This window comes from Xiphophorus hellerii, chromosome 11 (assembly GCF_003331165.1).
Source record: "Xiphophorus hellerii strain 12219 chromosome 11, Xiphophorus_hellerii-4.1, whole genome shotgun sequence".
Lineage (NCBI taxonomy): Eukaryota > Metazoa > Chordata > Actinopteri > Cyprinodontiformes > Poeciliidae > Xiphophorus > Xiphophorus hellerii.
In genome coordinates, this window is record NC_045682.1 from 19627544 (window position 1) to 19651746 (window position 24203).

General features: G+C 39.9%; 1 protein-coding gene across 2 annotated transcripts; it reads left to right on the plus strand.

Moving 5' to 3' along the window:
- Positions 1–199: 199 nt before the first annotated feature.
- ints2 (integrator complex subunit 2) lies at positions 200–23833 on the plus strand. Of its 2 annotated transcripts, none has more exons than XM_032577021.1 (25): positions 200–521; positions 1659–1968; positions 2084–2222; positions 2432–2534; positions 3357–3470; positions 4319–4449; positions 7845–8015; positions 8575–8795; positions 8901–9026; positions 9758–9829; positions 11081–11195; positions 11699–11767; positions 12358–12492; positions 13605–13781; positions 14102–14216; positions 15286–15390; positions 16437–16601; positions 16867–17068; positions 18259–18384; positions 19311–19512; positions 19608–19874; positions 20947–21054; positions 21229–21334; positions 22282–22458; positions 23437–23833. In XM_032577021.1, exons 2-25 carry the CDS (start codon positions 1676–1678, stop codon positions 23616–23618), a joined length of 3621 nt encoding a protein of 1206 aa, XP_032432912.1. In that variant the 5' UTR covers positions 200–521; positions 1659–1675; the 3' UTR covers positions 23619–23833. The 2 variants fall into 2 exon arrangements, with proteins under 2 accessions (XP_032432912.1, XP_032432913.1); XM_032577022.1 differs by having other exon boundaries at positions 14105–14216.
- Positions 23834–24203: the final 370 nt, after the last annotated feature.

Genomic DNA, 24203 nt, shown 5'->3' on the forward strand with positions numbered 1-24203 from the left:
AGACAAATATTTTTGAACACAAACTTTTGCTAATAAAAAAAAAAAATTAAAAGTATAAAATAAAATTAACTAGGTCATTTTAATGTGCTTATGTTGGGATTTTAAAGCGCTACAGTAAGTTTGATGCTAGCAGACAAGCAGTGTGTCAATGTCAGATCTCAGTAGCTGTATCACAACACTGCCTGCCTGGAGCCCAGTCTCTGTAGTTACTGTCAGTCACTGCTCCACTGCGCTACTGACAACATCAGTTCACTCACTGGATATAACCACTGTGTATGCAGTGGGTTAAAAATACGAGAGGAAGCCACAGACGTGTGAATATGAAAGATAGAAACGGTTAGGATACTTAAAAATAGCCGGCGTCAGCTCGGACGAACTTATCTCCCCCAGCCGTCCAGGAGAAAGGCAGCCGGCGTGTGACGTTAGGCTGGGTGGCCGACTGGACGCAGCCAAGTCCGAGGTCTGAAGGCCTCCGTGGTTTAATTTGCCTCAGAAGTTACAGCATCGGTTCAATTAGTGGGGTAAGTTACTCTTTGTCTAAATATACGTGTTTTTAATAATTGTTTCATTCAGCGAAGGCAACACGTAAAGCACACAGGAGTGTTGCTCTCTGTCTAGCTTAGCATTAGCATGCTAAGAGCCGCACTAAAATCATGGGGAAATAGCGACTTTTTTTTAGCCGCCAACAGCTAACAGTTAGCTTCACCGAATCATAGAGTTAGAACGTCTGGCCAATATTATGTCTTATTTAACATTTCCTTAAAACTTTCGGAGTATTAATCTGTAAACTTAAGTAACATATTGTCCTCACTAAGTTAAAATAGCGAGTGTTAGTAAAGTACTCCATTAACCTCACATTGTTGTTAAGAACTAGATGGATAAATGTTGTTTTGTTGCAACTGGACGATCAAACATGCAACGAGATTTATTGAAAACATTGCCATAAATCAAATGCTACCTAAGTATAGTGTTATCTATGATAGACTAAGAATGTACGTGTTCCTCCATAATACATAAATAACAGCTGTTAGTTTACACATCCCCTTTCAGATCAATTATCTCTGGATCTGTGCAGTTTTTAAACATGGTAAATGTTACTTATGCATAAGCGTTAAGTCAGTTTATAGTAGACCACAAGAACTCTTAAATAGTATGCTTACTTGCATTGAAGTTTTCTTGAAATACACATTGAAAAATACTATTTAAAAAATATATTTTCCTGGCAATCCAAAATGGTTTTGATGATCAAATGAGTGTTATTGAATACCATCTGACTTGTCCAATCAAAAATTCCAAAAAGCAGAACCCGTGTGACAGCATGAAGTAGGCTTAGAAAAGCAACACTTAATATCTGAATCTATAAGCTTTAAGTATCTGATGAGAATACAAAATCATAATCAAAAGCACAAGTGGCCTTCTCACATCTTGAGAATCCCAAACTTTACGGGTAGTTGTGTGTGCCAATACATCTGCTTTAAAACTAACAGCATTTCAGAAAAACAACATCAAACCAACAAACAGATATGGTGTGATCATCTGAAGCTACTTTAATACTCTAATCTAGATAGGTTTTAAAAACTACACATTTTTTTGAATGCTCAGGTTATCTTTGTTTCGATATTGAAATTTTTCACAGCACTGTAATCTTTTGCCGACAGGAAATCAGCGAGCAGAGATGGCAGACAGCGCGGGGCTCCAGTTTGTCAGCTCCTACGCCTTCGAAGCCATGCAGAAAGTTGACGTGGTACGTCTCGCAGCCCTAAGTGACCCGGAGCTGAGGCTGCTGCTCCCCTGTCTGGTGAGGATGGCTCTATGTGCTCCCGCAGATCAGAGTCAATCATGGGCGCAGGACAAGAAGCTCATCCTGCGCCTCCTGTCTGGAGTGGAAGCCGTCAACTCCATCGTAGCGCTTCTGTCTGTGGACTTCCATGCATTGGAGCAGGATGCACGGAAGGAACAGCAGCTCAGGTATTATTGACTTTTTTTTGTGACAGCGGCTGATGAAGGATACGTCTGTACTCTTAATGCATAATTCCAAGTGTTCACTTTAGTGATTTTCACAATATTTTGTATTTGCCACCAGGCACAAGGCAGGCGGCTCCAATGGTGAAAGCATCCTGGTGTCGCAGCTGCAGCACGGACTCACACTGGAGTTCGAACACAGTGATCCCCTCAGAAGGCTCCGTCTGACTCTCAGCGAGTTGCTGGCCATCATGAATAAGGTTCTTGCATGCCATTGGCCATGCTGCATTCTGAACTTATTGCTGGTGCTGTCTTAGTGAGACTTCTTTATGTATAAAAACAAGAATAAGATATTATTGTTAAACACATTTTAGGTGGAAATTAAAGCACAAAAATACTTACTATTTATTTCCATCAGTTCTTCACCGGCAAAAGCTGAATATTTCTCTCTTGTCTTTTTATTTTTCAGGTGACAGACTCCAATGGGGAGTTTTTCTTAAAGTCTTCTGAGCTCTTCGAGAGCCCCGTCTATCTGGAAGAAGTGGCAGATGTCCTCTGTATTTTACAAGCAGGTAACAAATCCACTTTTTTTTCTTTTCTGGAGATGACAGAAAACCTTTGCGATAAATTAGAGCAGAGATTGCGCAACAAGCTTTATTGTCCAACATCAATGTCTGACCTCACAGATGCTCTTCTGTTAGAAAAGTCAAATAGTTAAGTTAAAAGTTAAGAAGAGAGAAACTAGTCTCACACAACTTTATATATTCATTTTATATTCAGGCTCAAATATAGACATACACCCCTACTACTATTTGGATGAGTGTCCTTGTAGAGATAAGAAATGCCCTGGCAATAGTCCTGGCTTGATTTCGATCACTCTTCCTATATGATTTTATTTAAATAAGCTTGTTTCCTTACAAAAAAACATATTTTAAACATAGTTCAAAAATCTGTAGCAGTTTTGATATCTCAGAAGTTTAATAGTTTTGTTGTCTGTTGTTGTTTGTTGTCCTGTTGAAACAACCAGCTGGCTACAGCAGGATTTAGTATGATGTTGGCTAGGCCTGCACGGTTTATTGCAGATTTATTGTCATTGCACTGTTCGCCATTTGCATTTTGCAAAGAACTGCTTTGACTGCAATAAATAGTAGCATGCATTTGGACTCTCTGTGCCCGTAAAACCTTGTCATTGGGATGAAATTGGTTTTTTTTTCAGTACCTGGATAGACGGCTCCTTATGTGGGTGTTTACTGTGAACCCAAAGCAAAGCTTATCACAATTAATATTCTAATTGCAACATTCACCAGTATTATCACATATTTCCTTTATATTATGCAGCATTATTGGGATGTATGTATATTTAAGCCTCTGTGTGCTTTCTGTCCCGCTTTCAGAGCTACCGTCTTTGCTGCCCGTCGTGGACGTGGCAGAGGCTTTGCTTCACGTCCGCAATGGTGACTGGTTCATGTGCCTGCTGGTCGCTAATGTCCCAGACAGCTTCAGCGAAGGTAAGCCATCTTTCTCGGAGGGCCGCATGTCTTTATTAAACAGTGGCAGTTCAGGTAACAACACTGATCGGTTTGTTATGTTTAAAGGCAAATGTAATTTTAAACTTCTAGTCTTTTGCATCACTTCAGCCGGTTCCCCTCTTAATTCTGACCGCGCCAGAGTCCCCGAGGGTGTGTGCATTTGTCTTTGATGATAAACACTGAGTTCTCCAGCTCACAGAGAGAGCTGTGTGTGCTTCAAGAAGCAAATTAGAGGAGATCTTCTGTTGTCTCCAGTGCCTCCTTATCACAAACAGGGTCGGCGCAGAGTCAATAGAGTATTCCTGCGTTAGCATCAAGAAATCCTTTCTGCTTGACTTGAAAGACTTTTTGAGAATAAAGCCTAAGTGTAATAAATGGGACGTCTAGAAGCATCAAGGCCAGTCCTTTTTAACTACAACTGATAGTCAGTTTAAACTTTGCGAGTATTTTTTTTTTCCACAATGCATAAAAAAGATGTTAGATTCAGCAGAGAGAGAAACTGATATGATTTGAGGACATGCCACAGTCTTATTCAGTCATAACATTTTACTTTATAAGCCGTCTGCTGTGGGGGGAACTAGAGGAAAAATGAGATAATGCCTCCCTGATGAGATTAGAATTGCGTTTCCCCCCCCACCCCGATGGCGATGAGTCATGATTCAGTGGTGTACGGTGCTAATGGAGGGCGAGACCGGGCCATAGCAACAGAGAAATCACGGTCTCCAAGGCTGTTGTTTTTGGTAAACCATCTGATTGGAATTCCTCCGCATGTGAAAACCGACCAAATGCCTTAAAAGGTGCTAAGACGCTGCTGTGTTTGGGTTCAGTTTGCAGAGGGCTGATCAAGAACGGGGAGCGTCAGGACGAGGAGAGTGTGGGGGGTCGGCGCAGGACCGAAGCCCTCAGGCAGCTCTGTCAGATGAACCCATCACAAGCCCTGAACATCAGAGCCATGGTGGTGAGTTGCCCTGTTAATGTAATCACAAGACTCCAGACAGAGCCCACAGGCAACCTTTTCCCTGAACCTAGCTAGATTTTATGGAGGTCGTTGTTTATCCTTTTCGGTTTCCACTTCATCTACCTGAGTGAAAACTAATTATCAGGGTAGAAAGGTATCCCAGCAGCCCCCAAAACTAAGAGAGTACGTTTTGATTTAGCCCGAGGATGCTCAAAGTGAGGCTTGTGAGGCATTTGTGGCCTCTGGCATGGTTTTTCTGTGACCAATACATCATGATTGACATGTGATCAAAATCAATAGATAATACATCAGATAGAGTATTCAATACATAAAACTTTAACTAAACTCCGATCCAGAACCGCACAGCATTCTGGGAGATGTAGGCAGAAGGAACACCTTTTACTGTTCAACCTCTCACGGCCACCTAAGCAAGCCTGGTGGCATCAACAAACTCACTCATTCTCTGGTTACCTAGCAACAACCTGTTCAGTTACTCGTGCAACAGCAGTTTCAGGTTTCTCCACCGTGCCTCATAAGTTCTTAAGAAAAGAAAGACGGCTTGGAGTGAAAACTGAGGATAAAACAGGGAAAGTCACCCGACCAGTTTGGTAGCATTTCAGATGTCTAAAACAAAAAATGAATCAAGAATTATCGATATTAACGAATATTCATATCGACTGACGTGAAATTGTGACATGTTTTTCAGCCATGTTGTCCAGCCATACTTTTAAATCAAAACTACTTACAAAAATGTCACATGCAACACAAAGTGATCATCTTTTCCAAGCATTCTGATTTCCTTCGATTTTCATAGTAAATAGAAGCAGATCTGCTTATTGACCTATAAACTACAGTACACCTTGGTACATCCAAATCTCCTTTCAACTGCTGTATTAAAACTTGGTTAAATACATCAAATGAAGTGTGATCTAGATCCTGTTTTTATTTCTGAAAACAGACACAATATTGTTTTCAATTTTCTTCAATCGAGCCCAAAATAATAAGCATACTGGATGCCTTTCATTTAAACAGGAACATGTGGAAAAACCATCTGACGTTTTGGATCTACAATCGGATTTCTATTTAAATAATTACATATTTTAAATTATTTCTTTAATTAAAAATAGTGCATACTTACTTTATTAAGTAAATCCTTTTTTTTTTATCACAACACTTTTGGTGATTTAACTTTTTTTCATTTGCTTTTTTCAACACACTTGCATGTTTCAGCCAACAAATCAAATCAGTTCAATTCAAATTCAAAAATTGATTCCAAATTAAATGTTGTTCTTCTAAGAAATGTTGTAGTTATCGGCTGTGGGCAAGAAGGATCTCCTGTAGCGGTCTGTATCACAGCAAATTTGAAGAAGCCTCTGACTGAAGACACACTGTTCTTGTATAACAATCACACGAAGAGGATGCTTGGGTTTGTTAATGTTTTTCTTAATTTTATGAAGAAACCTTTTTTGCACCATATTCTCCACGGTTTCACAGTCGATCCCCTGAACAGAACCTTCTAGATACAGACAGAGTTCTCTCAGGTTCTTGGGAATAAAAGGTCAGGAAAGCATAATGAAAGCAAGTCAGTATAACTCTATAACCTCCCTGAAATGTTTGGATGAGGGATGGATTCATCATTCTTGGCACAGTATCTCTCTGCTGGAGACTTTTGCAGCAACCTCACTCTGCTATCCTTAATGTTTTTTTCCCTGCATTACTATTCATGGCTAATCTAAAATAAATACGTGTCACACATCTCTCTTCATCATCTTCTTTCTTGGAAGATGTTTGCGGGAGGACATGTTTATGTCGCTGGATTGTTGTGTTTGTAGAAACATGGTGGAATTAAATATTGAGTGTGATTCCAATATAGTCACACATCCTTAGTGGTTTAGCAGGCTTCCTTAGTAACAAATTAATTTACAGCAGTCTGCGTTTCTGCTCTGCAAAGTGATGAAATCTTAAAAACAAAAATAAAATCAACGCCTGATCTTGGAAGTAACGTTTGTCTGCTGTATGTTAAGTCTGAACACTTGTTGTGTAATTGGCCCTTTTTGCTGTCAACGTTTTTTTCTTTTCCTCTCTCTCTACCAAGATGGACTCGCGTGGTAGAGGTTAGTAAAAGAGATTTGTCTCTTTGCTGATTTATGTTGTGATCCTCTGTGCGGTGCTAACCCTGGGGGGAGAAATTTGTCTTCTCGCTTTCCCTCCTCCTGTGGAGGAGGTTGCAGCGTTAGGTCAGTTATTGAACAAGGCCCCAGGAGGTTGTGAAAATTCATCGCTCCGCAGAATGATGCCTCAGCACGACTTGCCTCCTGCACGGCTCCACTAAGACAGAAGGGCTGTGGAGTTAACGTGAAGCTGTGCTTAAAAGTATTTTTAGTTTCCCGACTGTTTCACGGTCTGATCGCCATCTCAGGGTTCCTACGCAGTTTGAAAAAGTCTGGAAAGATATGGACTTGGATTCAAGTGTCTTGGGGGTTGGATCAGGGTTTAAAAAGTGAATAGCTGCATATGGAAGACAAATAGTTGAATTTACACATTTCTTTTTCCTCTATTCTATTCCGTCTGTTTACAGATCCATCTATTCAACTGGGCCTGTCACGATAGCAAGTTTTACTGTGCAATAAAGTATCCCACAAATTATTAAGATAAACGATAATATTGTCATTTTGCGACCATTTTCAACTAATGTAACAATAATGATATTAATGCAAGTACACCCTTTCAAAGATAAAAACACCTTAATCTATAAGGAACATTTTACAGTGGAACTGGAAAACATTTTAATTATCCAATATAAACAAACACAACAATCAAAGAACAATAAGTGAAATGGATTATGAAGTCTCTGTAATCAAAATTTTGTTTAAAAAAATATTGATCATTCAGCTTAGACAGCTTAGAAAAATGGCAAAAGTGCCAATTAGCATTTTTGTAAAAGAAAAAAGAAAAGGCGCAAACTAATTACTTCATACTGGGTGTCAAATGTTTGCAGCATTTTTCAAAATACTGTCTTTTTAACAACCGTAGGAATCTTTTTAACTGTTGTTGTCTAAATGGAAATGATCTCATTTTAATTAAACGCATGATTAATTAATTTATTGCTTATCATAGCAGGCTTATATCCAACCGGTGTGTCATTTATCCATCCTCATAAATTGAGGATGGGAGATAAATTGATTTTACCGATTAACCGAATTTTCTATTTTTGAAGATTTTATTTTTTGGAACATTTTTATTATTTAGATTTTCTTTTTCTTTCACCAATGTCCTTCTTCAGGATATTTTCTGTCAGTTGTGAACTCAAAAACTTAAGGAAAAAGAAAAGAGAGGTTTTATCTTTAAGCTGCATTGCCCAGCCCTGTGATAAACCCTCTACTGTGTGTGTCCAGGTGGAAGAGTGCCACCTGCCTGGTCTTGGCGTAGCTCTTACTTTGGACTACAAACCTGACACGGCGGACGAGGCCGTCAGCCCGCTTGTGTCTTATGTCAGCGGTTTGCTCCTGGGAACCAATAGCAAAGTCCGGACCTGGTTCAGCATGTTCATTCGCAACGGACAACAGGTAAGCAAGAAGTTCTTCACTCTGTTGTTTCATTGTTCATAACACCTTTTCCTGAAAAATCATTTTTGTTGCTATTAACTTTTATTTTACAATGAAAATCCCATTGAGATTAAAAATCCCTTTCATAAGAGAGTCCTGCTCAACACTTGGCAGCAGTATACAGAGTTTACTTCCACAGCAAAACAGAAAACAAATAAATTAGTAAAAAGATTCTGCAGGTAAAACATTTACAGACAGATGATTCCTTCTCCAAATCAGTAAGAACAGTATTGAAAACATTTAGCGTCAACAGCACCTTTAGCTTCATGTTTTTCTGTAACCAAGAAGACGGAGCAGAAAACTGAAAAGAATTCAGTTATTTCAGCTATTTTTATTCTCTGAGCTCACAAGAAAGTCTTACCTGCGTGAGTGACGTCATGCATCTTCATAATGGTTTTTATACGGTACTTAAGTTTAGTAGTTCGCTAAAAAAGGCTAAAAGAGGATTATGTTGTGATGGCAACTGTGGTGTGGGAGCTCAGCATTTGGCTCAGAGGTCTTCCTCTCTTCACTCCACCAGCGGAAGAGAGAGAGCAGCTCCGTGCTGTGGCAGATGCGCAGACAGCTGCTGCTGGAGCTGGTGGCCATCCTGCCACGCTCGCGCAGCACGCACGTGCCCAACGACGCCAGCGTGGAGGACGGGGGCGGCTCGGGTTACTCCGGTCTCAGGGAGGAGCACGTGGTGAAGGCCAGCGCTTTGCTCCGGCTCTACTGCGCCCTCATGGGCATCGCCGGGCTCAGGTGAGATGCCACATTTGTCATTCTGTCCTCATGTTGGGGTCGTTATTTTTCACCTTTTGTTTGTATTCGAGTGCGATACTTGGCTTGAATTGGACATGTATTTAGACCTACAGATGAAGAAGCGGAGCAGCTGCTGCAGCTGATGACCAGCCGACCTCCAGCCACTCCTGCTGGGGTTCGCTTTGTCTCTCTGTCCTTCTGCAAGCTGCTGGCCTTCCCCACCCTGGTCAGGTACATAAAGTTTTCTTTTTTGTTTGTTTTGTTTTTTTATGCCCTGCAACACCTACTGTATGTGAATTAGAGATGCAGCGATGCAATATTAATATCTGCATCGGTTCTCGTATGGAAAAGAAATTCTAGATTGAGTATCGGTGACAATTTGTCTGATAAATCAGAGCAGATCTATTCAGTCTGATTCTATGCTTTGTGCTCTCAGTGACGTCATGCATTATTATTTATTTTACCTTATATTTAGAATTCCTAATTGCACTTTAACCACTTGCTTGTGGCAGTTTATTTTTACATGTTGTATTGTTTTTGTCAGTTTCTTTATTGGCTGTTGTTCTCCTAATTGCTCTGACTGAACAAATTAAAGTGGTTTTGTTTTTAAAAGCTTATGAAACTATTGGTATATTTAAAATAGGTTTGCTGAACTCGTGCATAGTTAGCAAATAAATGTGTAATTCACTATATTTACGTCTGTATTAAGAAAACAGAAACATTTTAAGTCAATTCAACACTGTTTTTTGTATCGGATCCGTTATCGAAAGTGAAAAAAAGTGGATTGGTGCATCCCTAATGCTAATAATGTAACTTTCAGATTTCCTGTCTGTAATAATTTAACTTTATTACCTTCATCTGAATATATTTGCTAAAATGTTGTTTCAAAAGTCTCTTTAAGTGTTGTTTTTATTTATTTCTCAAGTTTTATTACAACTATTTGCACCTCTGTGTTTGTGCAGCACACCAGAGCAAGAACAACTTATGGTCATGTGGTTAAGTTGGATGATCAAAGAGGAGGAATATTTTGAAAGGTAAGACATTGGGCAAGAAAAGAGAAAAACTAATGTGCAAATCACATATTTTTGTTTAATTAATGTTTAGCTGAATCTCTTCAACTGGCTAAATATCAGTAAAGGTAGTCATTATGTCTGGCTAAATGAATACCGTTACGTAAAATGTTGAGTTTCATCTCAATATACAGTAGCTGTTAGGTTCTACAGGTGTGTGTTCTGCTTATGGTTTGTTTAATTAATTTACCAGACATTATTTTTGCCCTTTTTAATGAAAAACCAACTAACAAGCTCATGAATTTTTTTTGTTTGTTTTGTTTTTCTTCAAATAAATGATGATGAGATTTGTACTTATTTCTAGGTGATTCCAGTGTGGAATCACCTAGAACACTGGAATCATTTCTAGTGTGTAACCATTCCAGTGTTCACACTGGAATGGTTACAATTCAGAATTACATTAATTCTGAATGTAATTCTTAGAGTAGATAAATAATTTAAAAAGGATCCAGGAAATCTCCATCCCAGAAATGCATGTTAAATATTTTGAGACCTTTTTTTATATTAAGTACAAAACAATATTGTAAACATTCAGATTAGCAAAATAAATAAATATCATAATAGAGGGGGTTCTACTTGTAGTTAGCATTGAAGGAATGTTAGCTGGTATGTGAAAGCATTTTAGGAAATTAACTTTAAAGCTATTATTTATAGCTCATCACCAAGGTTCATCAGTTGTTTCTCTAGTTTTAAATATTTGAAATCACAATCTCTTAAACCGCTTCTGATTTAGTTCTCTTCCAATGAGTTCACATAATCACAGCACAGCTGAGTTGTTGTTAGCATAACTCTGGACGTTTGTTGCTCTCGTGCCTCAGGAGAAAACTTCAGCTTTAGTTTATTAAAACGTTAAAAAATGTGTCTCTTGTGGATGTTGAAATTATTGCATATATGTTGTTGTTGTTTTTTTCCAGTGCCTAAAAGTTAGATTTAGCTGTTAGATTTTCTTTTTCTTTTTTTTGTAGAATTATGAGCCAACTCTGCATCTGTCAGATGCGACTCAGGTGCATAATATCATGTATGCTCTGAGCTGGAGTTTGATCTACACTGATGCAGTGTGTGGACTGGAAGATTATGGAAACGAATCAGTTTTATTTAAAATTTGTCCCAATAGGATCCTGGATTATGCACAAGCCTCGATGCCTATCCTCAGTCGCCTCTCATGCATATATGTGTGTGTGTGTGTGTGTGTGTGTGCACGTTTCTTTCTTACAGTGCTGCAGGCGTATCTGCTTCTTTTGGAGAGATGCTATTACTGGTTGCCATGTATTTCCATAGCAACCAGCTCAGCTCCATTATTGAGTTGGTGTGCTCTACTTTGGGGATGAAGGTAAGGTGGGAGGGAGACTTAAATCAATAAATCTGTCTGACTGACCAGGTACTGGCCCTCTCTCCTCCCTCTCATCTGCAGCAGCAGCAGTGCATACACACTATAACACTAATGACACACTTGCAGCATACACACATCAAGCAAGATGCATCATACCCTGTGGCCAATTTGCCATTTTATTACTTATTAAGTGCACTATTGTTTCCTCCCTGCGATCTAAGTAGTTTTCCTGTCTCAGTGTGTTTTTCCACTAAGATGTGTAATGTAATTGGATTTAGAGCCTGTTTGTTTCCACCCCCAGGGCATTCCTTTCAATTCAGCGCTCTGCCTGCCATGTAGAATTTTCTTATGAAATATGAAAGGAGGGAATTACAAAATACCAGCGCTGCTTGCCTGGAGGTTGTTTTCAGTCGCAGCGAACCTTGCGGTGTCGATGTTTCTCATTGTTTTCTTTTCTTTTTTTTCTTGTTGTTGTTGTTTTTGTCCGGTTTATCTTTTCGCAGATTGCCATCAAGCCGAGCTCTCTGAGCAAAATGAAAACCATCTTCACTCAGGAGATTTTCACGGAGCAGGTATTTATGCCGTCCGTCCACGCCGGCGTGTATTTTCAGTTCAGGTATTAAACACGGCGATGAGGAAAAATAAAAAAAGACCCCATGTCAGCCTCTTCTAAAATATTTGGACATGAATGTTTTAAATCCATTTTAGGTTAACTAGCTTAACTTCCACGACAGATGTGTGAGGAAGAACTCTGTTCTCTCTAAAATAAGCTTGCTAGAAAGAACATGAACATAATTATTTGAACACCATAGCAGAGATTATCTATCAGGGGACAGGGTGTCCGGACTTTTCCTCAGCTACAAAATGCTTTTTTATTTGTTGAGGTGAAACAGATTACCATAATTTCCGGACTATAATTTGCATTAGACGCAACATAAAGAAAAAAATGTGTAAAATGCATTTGGGCGGATTTAAGTGGAATTAGTCAAAAAATGCAACATGAAGAGGAAAAACAAAACATAAATCAGGCAGTTGCATTTATTTAGAAATAATTAATCATATGATATAATCTGGTGACACGTTGCTTTCCAAGAATGCTAGTTAGTCAGTGATTAAACGACTAAAGAGTTGTGTTTAAGTGTCCCGTTGTTTCGCTGTGTAGGTGGTTACGGCTCATGCTGTGAGGGTGGCAGTGACGAACAGCCTGAGTGCCAACATCACCGGATTTCTTCCCATCCACTGTATCTACCAGCTGCTTCGGAGCAGAGCCTTCACCAAGCACAAAGTGTCCATTAAGGTTCGTCTCATGCTAACATTCAGCTGAGATTAGACGCTGCGTCAAAGCTCCGTCGTCTTGCCAGTTCTTGTAAATGTCGACCAATTTGATGGAACTCTTGATTAGAATCTGTAAAAAAGGTTCATATTTTATTGCAATATCATGTTTTCCTTGACAAAAGAAATATAAATTTTAATTTGGGAATTATTTTTTAACAAAATCCCAGATGGAATATTTATTGTTGCTCTTAATTTTAGGTTTTTATTATACTTTTTTAAGTAGACTAGACTTTCAAGCAACTTCTAATTAGTAATCAGTGACTTTATTTATCAATGAATATGATAACACAAGAATGGCTATTTTTCATCTGCTGTCCCTTGTCTATGGGAAATTTGTCTTGCTAAATTTCTAAATGAGAAATTGAGCAAATTTTGTCAATACAATTAGTGAATACAAAAAAAGGAAACTGCAAACGCAGTTGTTATAAAAAGTATAAGAAATCATTCAAACTAATTTCATCCTTCATCTAGATGATGAGGGACGACAGCTTTGATGAATTATGAACCAATTTTTTGTTCTTTAAATCGGTTTTCTGTCCTATAATTTACAAACGTACATAGATGTTAAACATTTGTTATACTCTACTGGGAATTTGGTCGTATGAGGCAGATATGAACCTTTTTGCCAGTAAAAACTGTAGGATTTGGATGAATAAGTGGAACAAGACCTGATTATCGGTATGGTGGAGGATTTGAGATGCTTTGGGTCTACTACTTTAGAATTTCATTTATTTGGTTTTTTATGTTTGTAAAATAAAAGCACTTTGGTCATTCCTTGATGTGCTAACTTGTACTTTATAACTAAGGTTGGTTTGGCTCTTCCAGTGGAACTGGGAATCTCTTTTAGAGTGCTTGGCATCATGAACTCCTTGGAATAACAAGACATTTAATAAAATAAAAGCTTATGTTTTCTGCCAGTTAATAGAAAATAAGTTGTTTTAACTGGATAAGAATCCAAAACATTTGGCCAAATGAGAACATATGGTTCACCCTTCTACCATGGCAACCTGAAGACCCAGAGCTAAATCCTTTAGGAAACCTGAGTGTGTACTTAAATATGTGTGAACCTTCCAGGACTGGATCTATCGTCAGCTGTGTGAAACAACCACGCCAATCCACACCCAGCTGATTCCTCTAATCGATGCCTACATCAACTCCATCCTCACTCCAGCGTCCAAGGCCAACCCCGAGGCAACCAATCAGCCAATTACTGAGCAGGAGATCCTCAATGTCTTCCAGAGCTCAGCAGGGGTGAGTCATTCCCGACCGGTACTGCAAGAATCTCATTCTGCAACTTAGAAAATTAACAACAGCAGACACTGCATCGCATTTTCTTCAATGTTTCTTCAATTTTATGTGTGAATTGGATTTATTTTAATCTGCAAGCCCTTTATGGTTCGTCTCTACCAGCGTTGCACTTCTAGAGACATACATTTGTCAAATATCTGAAATGCTGAGCATCTGTGAACATCTGTTTTCTTGCTACAGAGAATCCACTTGAGACCAGGACTTTAACTAGGCCTCTGACCTACAGTCAGTAATTTTTCTTCTTTTATTAATATTTTGTTTAGCAGGGTGATGGCAGTCGAGGAGGACGGCAGCGCTATTCCATCACCACGCAGCTGCTCATCCTTTACTACATCCTGTCTTTTGAAGAGAACCTGCTAGCTAGCACTAAACAGCTGGGTAAGACAAAAAGCATCATGCAGGCCCTCCCAGTGTGACGTCAGCTCACTTCCTGTCTGTTGCAGAGATGCAGTGATCCGATATTAATAACCTTATTGATACCAATATTTAAACATTTCTAATCATCAAACGTCTCTGACATTGTGTCTGATCCATAAGGGCAGATCTATTCAGTCTAATTCTATGCTTCTGTGCTCTGAGCGACCTCACGATTTATTATTTTTACATTACATGTAGAATTCCTAATTACACTTTCTGAACCATTAAAAAAAAAAAAAAAGATTTGCTGCAGGTTATTTTTTACACGTTTGATGATTGGTGCAAATAAATGTACAGTTTACATTCATTTCTGTGTTTCAAAATATTCAGTGCTTTAAATCAATTCAGCTCTGTCTTTGTGTATTGGATCGGTACGAAACCTCAGCTATCTGTCTCAGTATATGAAGTGAAAAAAGTGCATCGGTGCATCCCTACTCTGTTGGAAAAGGCTGTAGCTCATCCACTGTCACTTCCTTCACTGAACAATGTCGCTGGTGTTCATTTGAGGGGAATTTGTCAGGCATCAAGAGGAGGTAGGAAGCTGTTTGACTTCTTTAATCTCGTAGAAGACGCTTCCACCGTGGATGAGCGGTCATTCATCTTTCTCTCTCTTGGCACCAAGCGTTGGCGACTTCGTTGAGAATAAACGGCGAGCCAACAAACAGCCAAGTCCGGTGGCTGTGGGATCACAGCTAACTAGGACACACACAAGCCAGATTAAGCCACATAGTCTGTGTTTGTTCTCCCACATGACGGGCGCTCCTCTCGCCCTTCGTTAGGCCAGATTTATGAGAGTTTATGCTCATCTCTTTAATTGCTGCGCTTACCCAAGTGCTCCCATAGCCTTCAAGGAGGGAGTAATGAAGCCCATCAGCGTGGTAATGAACCCACGTCAAAGAAAGATCACTTCTGAATTTCTTGAACTCATCAGCACTGCAGCTTTAGTGCCCTTATACAAACCAAATCAAATCTTTGTCCTTCTTCTGTGTTCACCGTTTGATGCTCTGTGTGTGTGTTCTTTTTTTTAAAGCACTGATGCAGAGGAAGCCAAAGTCTTACTCCGCAGCCTTAATGGACCAGATCCCTATTAAGTACTTGGTTACTCAGGCCCAGGGGCTGCAGCAGGAGCTGGGGGGTGAGTTTCCAATATGATATCTACATTCATTAGACTTAACAGGTTGTTAAAAGCTAAAGACGCAGCGATTAGAATTTCTGATCTTCAAATGTTTTTTAAGGCTTTTGACCCTCCGATACCGATTTTTAGCCAAATTTGGTTTCTCTTGAAGCCGCTGTAAAACAGGACTTTACTAACATTTGAAGACAAATTGACTAAATGCGTCAGTTATACTCAGAGGTGGGTAGTATTTATTGTTTAACTGATAGGGACAGACATAATTATATAGATAAACTAAATAAAACAGCAGTTCCATGTCTGTATCAAGGTGCTTATAGGCTAATTTTCATCTATTGTTCCTACATTGGGTTTTTTAAACAATATATTTAAAGACTATTAGGAAGTGAAATAGTAATGTAAAATAAAACATGATATTGACAACATATGCAAAATCATACATCTTATTTATTTTTGATCAATTTTCATTGTTTTAGTCTTTAAACAATTTTTTTTTTTAGACAGAGAATGTGAAGTTATGTCAAATTCTTATATTTTATTTATTATTCATTACTGTTTTCATTATTATTATTTTTTTAAATAAATACATTTTATAAAATACCTGTAATTGAACCTAACTTTACATTTTTGTCTGTCGGATGACATCAGTTTTAAATATTAAATCAAATGTTCTGATCAGTTCCTCGGTACTTGAGTAATTTTTGAACTAGATACGTTTTTTTATTCTTACTTCAGTAACTTCTTGAACAATTACTTTTTAATTTTACTCGAGTAAAAATACATTGAAGTAGTGCTACTCTTACTTGAGTACAATTTTTGAGTACTCTACCCGCCTCTGCTTATGCTAAAAAAAGTGTCTTGAGTCATTTTCACTCATTAGCAACATCCACACAAGAGATGGTCCAAACTGGTGTATTGAATTTTTTTAGTTTCCAACCTAACCTAAAATTAACTAACCACAGTTAGTTAATTTTATTTTTCTGAAAACATAATTAATTTGCTTTGTGGAAAGTTTAAAAAAAAAACAAAAAACTTGTTGCTGATTCCAGGTCTGCACTCTGCACTGTTGAGACTTTTGGCCACCAACTACCCTCACTTGTGTTTAGTGGAGGACTGGGTGTGTGAGGAGGAGGTGACGGGCACACTGCCCCTTCTCAGAAGAATGATGCTTCCCAGTAATACCTGCAGATACACCCAGAACCAACTGCACCAAGGTAAGATTGATGAGGACGGAGAACCAACTTTAGTCGAGTCATTTTTAAGCCCATCCATCCTTGGCAGAGTCCAACTCTCACCAGACATGGGTGAGAGTTGAAAAGTCCTTTACCAGAAAGGAAACTGACTTACTGCTCCCTAACCTGGTGAAATTTCCAGCAACAGTTTGATCTGTTTGTTGTCACAGCTGAGCCAGAAATTACTGCAGAAAGACACCAAGAAGCTATTTAGCTTGAAGATAAATGCGACCTTTTGTTTCTCCAGCCTTCCAGAAGTTGCCCTCCAGCAGCCCCAGGCTCATGCGGATCCTGGAGCATTTAACTCTGCTCTCACCTGGAGACCTGATCCCTTACGCAGAGGCCCTCACAGCCAGCACGGCCCTGCTGCTGGAGCCCGGCGTACCCCGACGCTTGCTGCAGACCCTCAACAAGCTCTGGATGGGCCTCAACACTGTGATGCCCCGCAGGTGCTACTTGGTGCTCCATGTGATAAAGCTTTAAAAAAAACCACACAAGAATACATTTACTGTATTATATTAATAATATAAATTCTATCAAATTCTGCCCAGTTTGAAATCCTTTAACTCCAAATAAGCATCCTTTTCCAGATTAAAAGTTTATTGCTAAATTTGGTCTTGAATATTGATGATGACTGGATGTTCTGCCTCTAAAGAATGTGACTCAGTCAAAGGGTTAAAGCGAAACCTGCAGGGCAGAAGTTGTTGCTCTTAACTTCGGGCCTCACGCTCACTGTTTGTGTGAATAGATCGCTATCGAGCAAAGCAACTCTTGGTGTGGGTGGACTTGCTTGCTTACATGAGGGTCGCCCTCAATGCGCCCCAGGGCTCTAAGGAGCACGGTTACCTAAGCAGACCTATCGATCCAGAGGAGGCCTGCAACAAGAAGAGCTCAGGGCAGGAAAACTCTCCATGAAGGAGATGTGAGGGATTGCTGCCTCCCCGATGACTTTAGTATCTTTCCATGCTCCCTCTTATGTTGAGTGTTGCAGAGATAGAAGAGAGGGGTCCTGGTGAAGCTGGGAGGAGGGCAGCGGTGTCAGGTTTCACACAGATACATTGATTAATAGGAGTGTGCAAGACGCTTGAAGGGCTTGGAGCTGCAGCACTACCTGCTGTTTAGAGATCAATATCTGGTTCACCCTGACGGGGGCGAACTTTCCATAAGCTAGTTTTAGTAAATTACGCTATTAATGTCATACAAAGATGTGGTTTACTGGGTTTATTTCAGTAGTTAAAAAGAAAAATAAAGGAAGTTGTCTTTGTAGCGTTTTTTAACAAAACTTAGTCAATGTGTCTACATATTAAACTTATGGCCTTAAATGTCTTAGTCCTTATTCACAAACATTATATAAACAAATACCTGTCATAAAAAAAATATATACTGTACACGGGATGGGTTTTAAAACGTTTTCATCAAAACAAAAATGTCCGATAGGGGGCACTGTAGCACAAACTCACTCCGTCCAATCAGATTTAGCTTAAGCTACTTTACAAAGTGGAATAGGGCAAAAATGTCAGTCAGGTGTTTGAAGCTGGTAAAGACAAACCCAGAATACTTTAGCAGCTGTTGGACTATTTATTGCAGTTTTGTTGCCTGTGACGTTTATGAGGCTCTTTTATTTCTCTTCCTGTTTCAGGTTGTGGGTGATGACAGTAAACGCTCTTCAACCTTCAGCCAAGCTGCTCCGGCAGCAGAGGTACACGCAGAACGACCTGATGGTTGATCCTCTGATTGTTCTGCGCTGTGATCAGAGGGTCTACAGGTAAACACTTCATCATCATCATCATCATCATCATCATCAAAACATGCCACATTCACACTAGGGATGCAAACAATTAATCGATTAGTTCATTTTAATCTAATAAACCATTAATCGATTAACTATCAACATCCACTTAGACCTTCTTTTAGTGTTGTAGTTTGGGCATCATCCAGATGAGGGCACCACTGGTAACTTTTAAGCAGAGCCAGTTGATACAGAAACAAAGATGGTGGGGCCATACCAGAACAGTTCTGTTTTAAGATATCAACACAAGCTACTTAAGTTTCACCTCATTCAGTCGTGCTGCAACGTAAACTTCTCAACCAAACATTACTGATGCGTTACATGTGATAACAGGAAAGCAGAGGAAAAAACACATAAAAACTGCAACATGATGGGGGGGTTGGGGGTAACCATGATACTAATAAGCACATTTGATTTTGCGGGCTGTTGTGAGTTAATGAATTTCCTTCAATTGCAACCACAGACATCTCTGTATTCATGAGAAATCAAGTGTTTCACATATTTTCTTCTTTTCATCTTTTCTTTTTCTATTCAGCAACCTAAGAGGTTCTGTTTTTGTTATATTTTATTTTATAAATATGTCTAAGTTTAACAGTGTGAGAAAACCACAATTTTCTTATTCAGTATTTAATATAACTGACACAAAGTAATATTAAAATGTAATGTTTTTTGTAATTCAGCATATTATGAAAAATGCAGTCCTGTACAGGTGGTCATCTCTTTTGATATAAGAGCAAACTCAGCCTTTCATGAAAATGGCTGCTTATCAAATAATTGTTAGATTATATCAACCAACCTCAGATTAACTCATTAACCGATAACTTACATCCCTGATTCAGACATCGAGACCCAAGCAGATGCCAAAGTGAATAAAATGGATGTTGTAAACATTTTTTCATTAGATGTCCCCCTCTGATGGACATCGTCCTTCACATGCTGAACGGATACCTGCTGGCCTCCAAGGCCTACCTTCAGTGTCACCTCAAGGAGACGGCCGACTTCGATCGGCAGAATCAGATCATTTCCAACGTGGCGGCTCCCGGTCAGCCAGACACGCCCGAGGTCACCAGAGAGGAGCTGAAGAATGCCCTTCTGGCTGCGCAGGTGAGTGAAACACTCATCAAAACATTGGGGTTGCATCTTCGGACCCGCAGGGGGTCTGATAACCTGATAACCACTTGTCTCTGTGGGGCCTGCAGGACAGCGCGGCTGTCCAGATTCTCCTGGAGATTTGTCTGTCCACCTCCGAAGAGCAGCTGCTGGGGGCCGCCACAGACAGCCTTCTGAGGACCAATCAGGGCCCAAAACAAGGAAGCCTGCTGTCGACGAGCAGAGGGAGCGTGGATGACACCGAGCCGGACGGGGGACTGCTCAGTGACCTGAGGGAAGTCCAGTGCCTCATCTGTTGTCTGCTGCATCAGATGTTCATTGCTGACCCAAACATTGCTAAGCTGGTTCACTTTCAGGTAAATACAGTTTCGTCCTACTTCCCCTCCCAAGTCTTAGCAGCAATAGTCTCTGGTGCTCAGAGCAGCTGTGGGCTTTTAAAGGGGCAGTATTATGTAAAATCGACTTTCTGAGCTTTACATCATGTTATATAATGTTATCCCCTCAGCAAAAACATATCTGCAGTGTTGCTTTGATTCTTTCTTGCACATTTGAGAAATCCTTTAGTCTCCCATGGCAACCATTCAGCCGTGCAAAACGCCTTGATGGACCTAGCGCTGCCTTCAAATACAGATCTCCTCCTCACAGCTGCAGCTTCCGAGAGCCGCCTCACAGGGCAGCCCTCCCCTGTGCCTTCCCCCCTCAGCTCCTTCAGACTAGCCAGTAGCAATTAGCAAACACCTGGTGGAACTGCACATCTGCTGAGCTCGTTACACGAGCTGCTTCTTAGTGAAACACAGGTAAAAACGTTGTTAAAGAGTTAATAGAGGAGAAATGTTGAGATGACTTCCTGAAGGCAGAGTTTCAGAAAGAGCAGGAGTTTAAAAAACATCATATAGTCAACAGATGTGTAAGCCAACAAGACTACACTTTGTCAAGTGCCGTCGATAAAATGTTAATTACACATCAAATATGTTGGTCAATGTTCCATTTATTATGGTGCTTTGATATATTTAGCATATTTGATATGCCTTTTTGTAACAACTGAAGGTAACATAGCAACTTCATTTTGCTATAAAATGGCGCTATGTGGCTGGCAGACACCTGATACCGCCCCTTTAACGAAGGATCAGATCACGTCGACTGCACCAGTCGCCACGTTGTGCTTCAGTAATAAACTGCAGCTCTCCCACTAGTGTCTGACAGCCATATGGTGGGCTTCTTCTAAAGTAAATCCACCTCTGTCCACACGCTGCTGAACATAAACCACTAATCCACACTCACACACACACACACACACACACACACAAACACATAAACACAAAAAGACTGTTTGGATGAGTCAACTGCATCCTCCCTTGTCTTTATGGTCTAATTATAGGATGAATATTTCTTCCCCCCCCCCCCCCCCCCCCCCTCCCTTTGCATCAGGGTTACCCTCAGGCTCTACTGCCTCTGACTGTGGCAGGCATCCCCTCCATCCATATCTGTCTGGACTTCATCCCAGAGCTGCTGGCCCAGCCCCAGCTGGAGAAGCAGGTGAGTCCTCCCTGCTGCTTCCAGGCTATAAAATCCTGAACTTTGCTTGGTTTTGTGCCAGAGCCTCCCTGATAGACCTGCACTCTTCACCGGCAGCTCCTCTAGGTTGAAATGTGCTGTATTTATTGTGTTACATCCATGAGTGACATCTCGTGTACTTTCTTTTGCCCACAGATCTTTGCAATTCAGCTGCTGTCATACCTGTGCACGCAGTACGCCTTACCCAAATCCCTGAGTGTGGCCAGGCTGGCCATCAGTGTGATGGGCACGTTGTTAACAGGTCAGCTGCGTCTTGTTCCTTTACAGAACAGGTGTCAAACTCGAGGCCCAAATCCAGCCCACCATAACTTTTCAGAACCTTCAAGATGCCAGTTGTGTGCTTAAGTATTATTTTATCAATCAAATCAACTGTACCAGCGATGAGTCTTTATCGTATCGTTTATCACTTATCTTGATGAATTTGATTTATCGTCACAATAAATTTCAATCAACAATGTTTAATCCCAAAAAACTGCCCATAATTTTGGGATTATTACTTTTTCTGTTTTTCGTTGAACAGTTGGTTCAATGAAGGCGTTGGTATACATCAATCAGTTTCAAAATATTGATTAAATGCAGTTTAGTGATACAAAATCATCCTTCTTTATGACTGGTGGCACACAGATGTGCATTATAAATGGGTATGTTTGTTTTATTTTTTTAACTGATCAGTATTTGTGTTTGTGGGGCTGTGGTTGCTGTGTCATGCAGTAACAACCATACAGTTACCTAAAAAATAGGTAATAAATAGTTTTTATTGTCACATTTATTATTACCACAATAGCAGCTCAAAATATTATCCTAAAACTTTTAAATCCATATTACTCCCCCCAAGAAGTTCTCATTGAATTGAATTTTATTTAATATTTTAGCAGTTTGTTAATGGGGTGGTTTTATTATTCCATCCAACCGGCCATCTGAGGACATTTATGATCCTGACAGGCCCAAAATGAAAATGAGTTCTACCACCCCTGCTTTATGGGCTGTTTTCATTCTAACTCCTGTTAGTATTCAGCAAACATGGTGTTTTAGTATCGCTATTCCTGTAGAATGCTGCCACCGTCTGGCTACTAGCTGCTACTGCAGCCATCCCTCTTAATTACAGGGCATTTAGCAGCCTACTTAAGAGTGTGCTCTGTGTTTGCACAGCTGCTGTTTGGACTCATAAGTGTGTGTTGTGCTTTGTAGTGCTGAATCGTGCCAAGCGGTTCTCCTTCTTCATGCCCACGCTGCCGTGCCTGGTGGCTTTCTGTCAGGCCTTCCCTCCTCTTTATGATGACGTGGCAGCTTTGTTGGTACAAGTGGGCCAGGTCTGTGCTTCTGATGTGGCCACCAAAGTCAGAGACATCGACCCTTTCATTGCCCGTAAGTATAACAGTTACTTTGACTGTTCGGCTTACCGTTAGCTAAGAAAAATAAATGTTGCTCGGGTGTTAAATGTTAGAGGTGTGCGATCAATCGATCTGAAACCAAGTAACTGCAAAACAAATGCAAGTAAATATCGCAAATACTTTTTATCTACGTTTGATACATTAATCAAACTTCTGACCTTTAGGTGTTTTTGTGGTTTTTCCTTTTAATTTTTTATTTATAATTTCTGTTAAAATCAGGACCGATTCGGGACGAAGTACTGTATTTGTGTCTACAAAAGACTTTAATAACATTTACATGATGAACAGCAACAACAGAAAAACAAAACATATTGGTGTGTGTTGTTTCATGCAGGATACAGAGTGCAAAAAAATATCATTTGAGAACAAATCAAAACAAAATCTTTTTTTGAGGTACATCACCATAAATAAAATAAAATAAAAACCTGAAACTAAAGGGTTGATTTTACTACACTAGTGTCGATCCGATACTGATACAGACTAGGCATTGATATTATTGATATTTTTGGGTTAATCAATGGCTTAATTGCTGCTCTGCATGTATTTCAGCAAAATTGTTGTTTTTGTGTGTCTATATACTCCAGTTAATGATTAATGGATTGCTAAATTAATTGATGATTATTTCAATAATCGATTAATCACAATTAATCCGATTATTTGGTTCAGACCTATAAGACATACTAATGCATTGCTTTTGTTGGCGCACTATTATGACGCCACAAGAGGCTCTCGCCTGCCCAGTTATTTATTTAGTAGTAAGAAGTTCCCTGAGATGTTGTCAAGTTTGATGATGGCACTGATGGTCTTCCATCTCGGTATTACAGCACACTTTACCAGAAGACCTCCAAAAGACAACAAATGTTCAGATTACATGTATTAAAGTGGATACCGGTTACATTTAAAACATTTTATTATGGCTGAAGTAGAAATAAAAGCTTCCTCCTCCTCCCAGGCCTCCAGAGTCTGAGAGAGAAACCTCAGGAAGCCGCAGCTCCGGGCGGAGGCTCTTCCAAGCTGACTCTGCCTCAGAAGACGGCCGAGGAGCTGGGCGGCGCCGACCCCGACGTGCAGCTCTGCTACTGCGTCGAAGCCACCTTCATGGACATTATCAGCTCCACGCTTCACGGACTATAGACACATTAAGACTTTCATACATTCTGTGGAAGCAGAGAGACCTGACTTGAAGAGACAGCCAGCCTGCTGCCTGTCCAACACTCCTAACAGGGGTGCTGTCACTCTCTGCACATTACAGCACGAAGCTAATGCAGCTAAATGTTGCTGTGAACTGTGGGGAGCGTTTAGTACCGTTTTTGTTTGTAATAAAATAATAAAAAATAATCTGGTGGCTGTCTGAGAATAAACACATTTCATAGTTTTTATCTTTAGAAATAACATCCAGGGGTTCATTTATGAGTGAGAGCGCTGTTATGTAAAGCATTGTACATACATTAACTTCTAGCTTCTTTTTAACTCACTTTTTGAAAGTGCATGTCCTCAGTGTAGGTCTGGATAAGTAATCAGGGCTTATTTAATGTTAACGACACTCAGAGCTAAGCAAGAAAAAGTTTTTGATCTATAGGAGCCTTTGATGTAACATTACGACTAAATAGCTTTAATCTATGGCTTCTAAGCTAATCATTGGGACAGTGATACACTGGTTAACAGTTAGCGGTTGAAATCTCTTGCTGAAAATACAGCATATACAACTTCACATAGTTG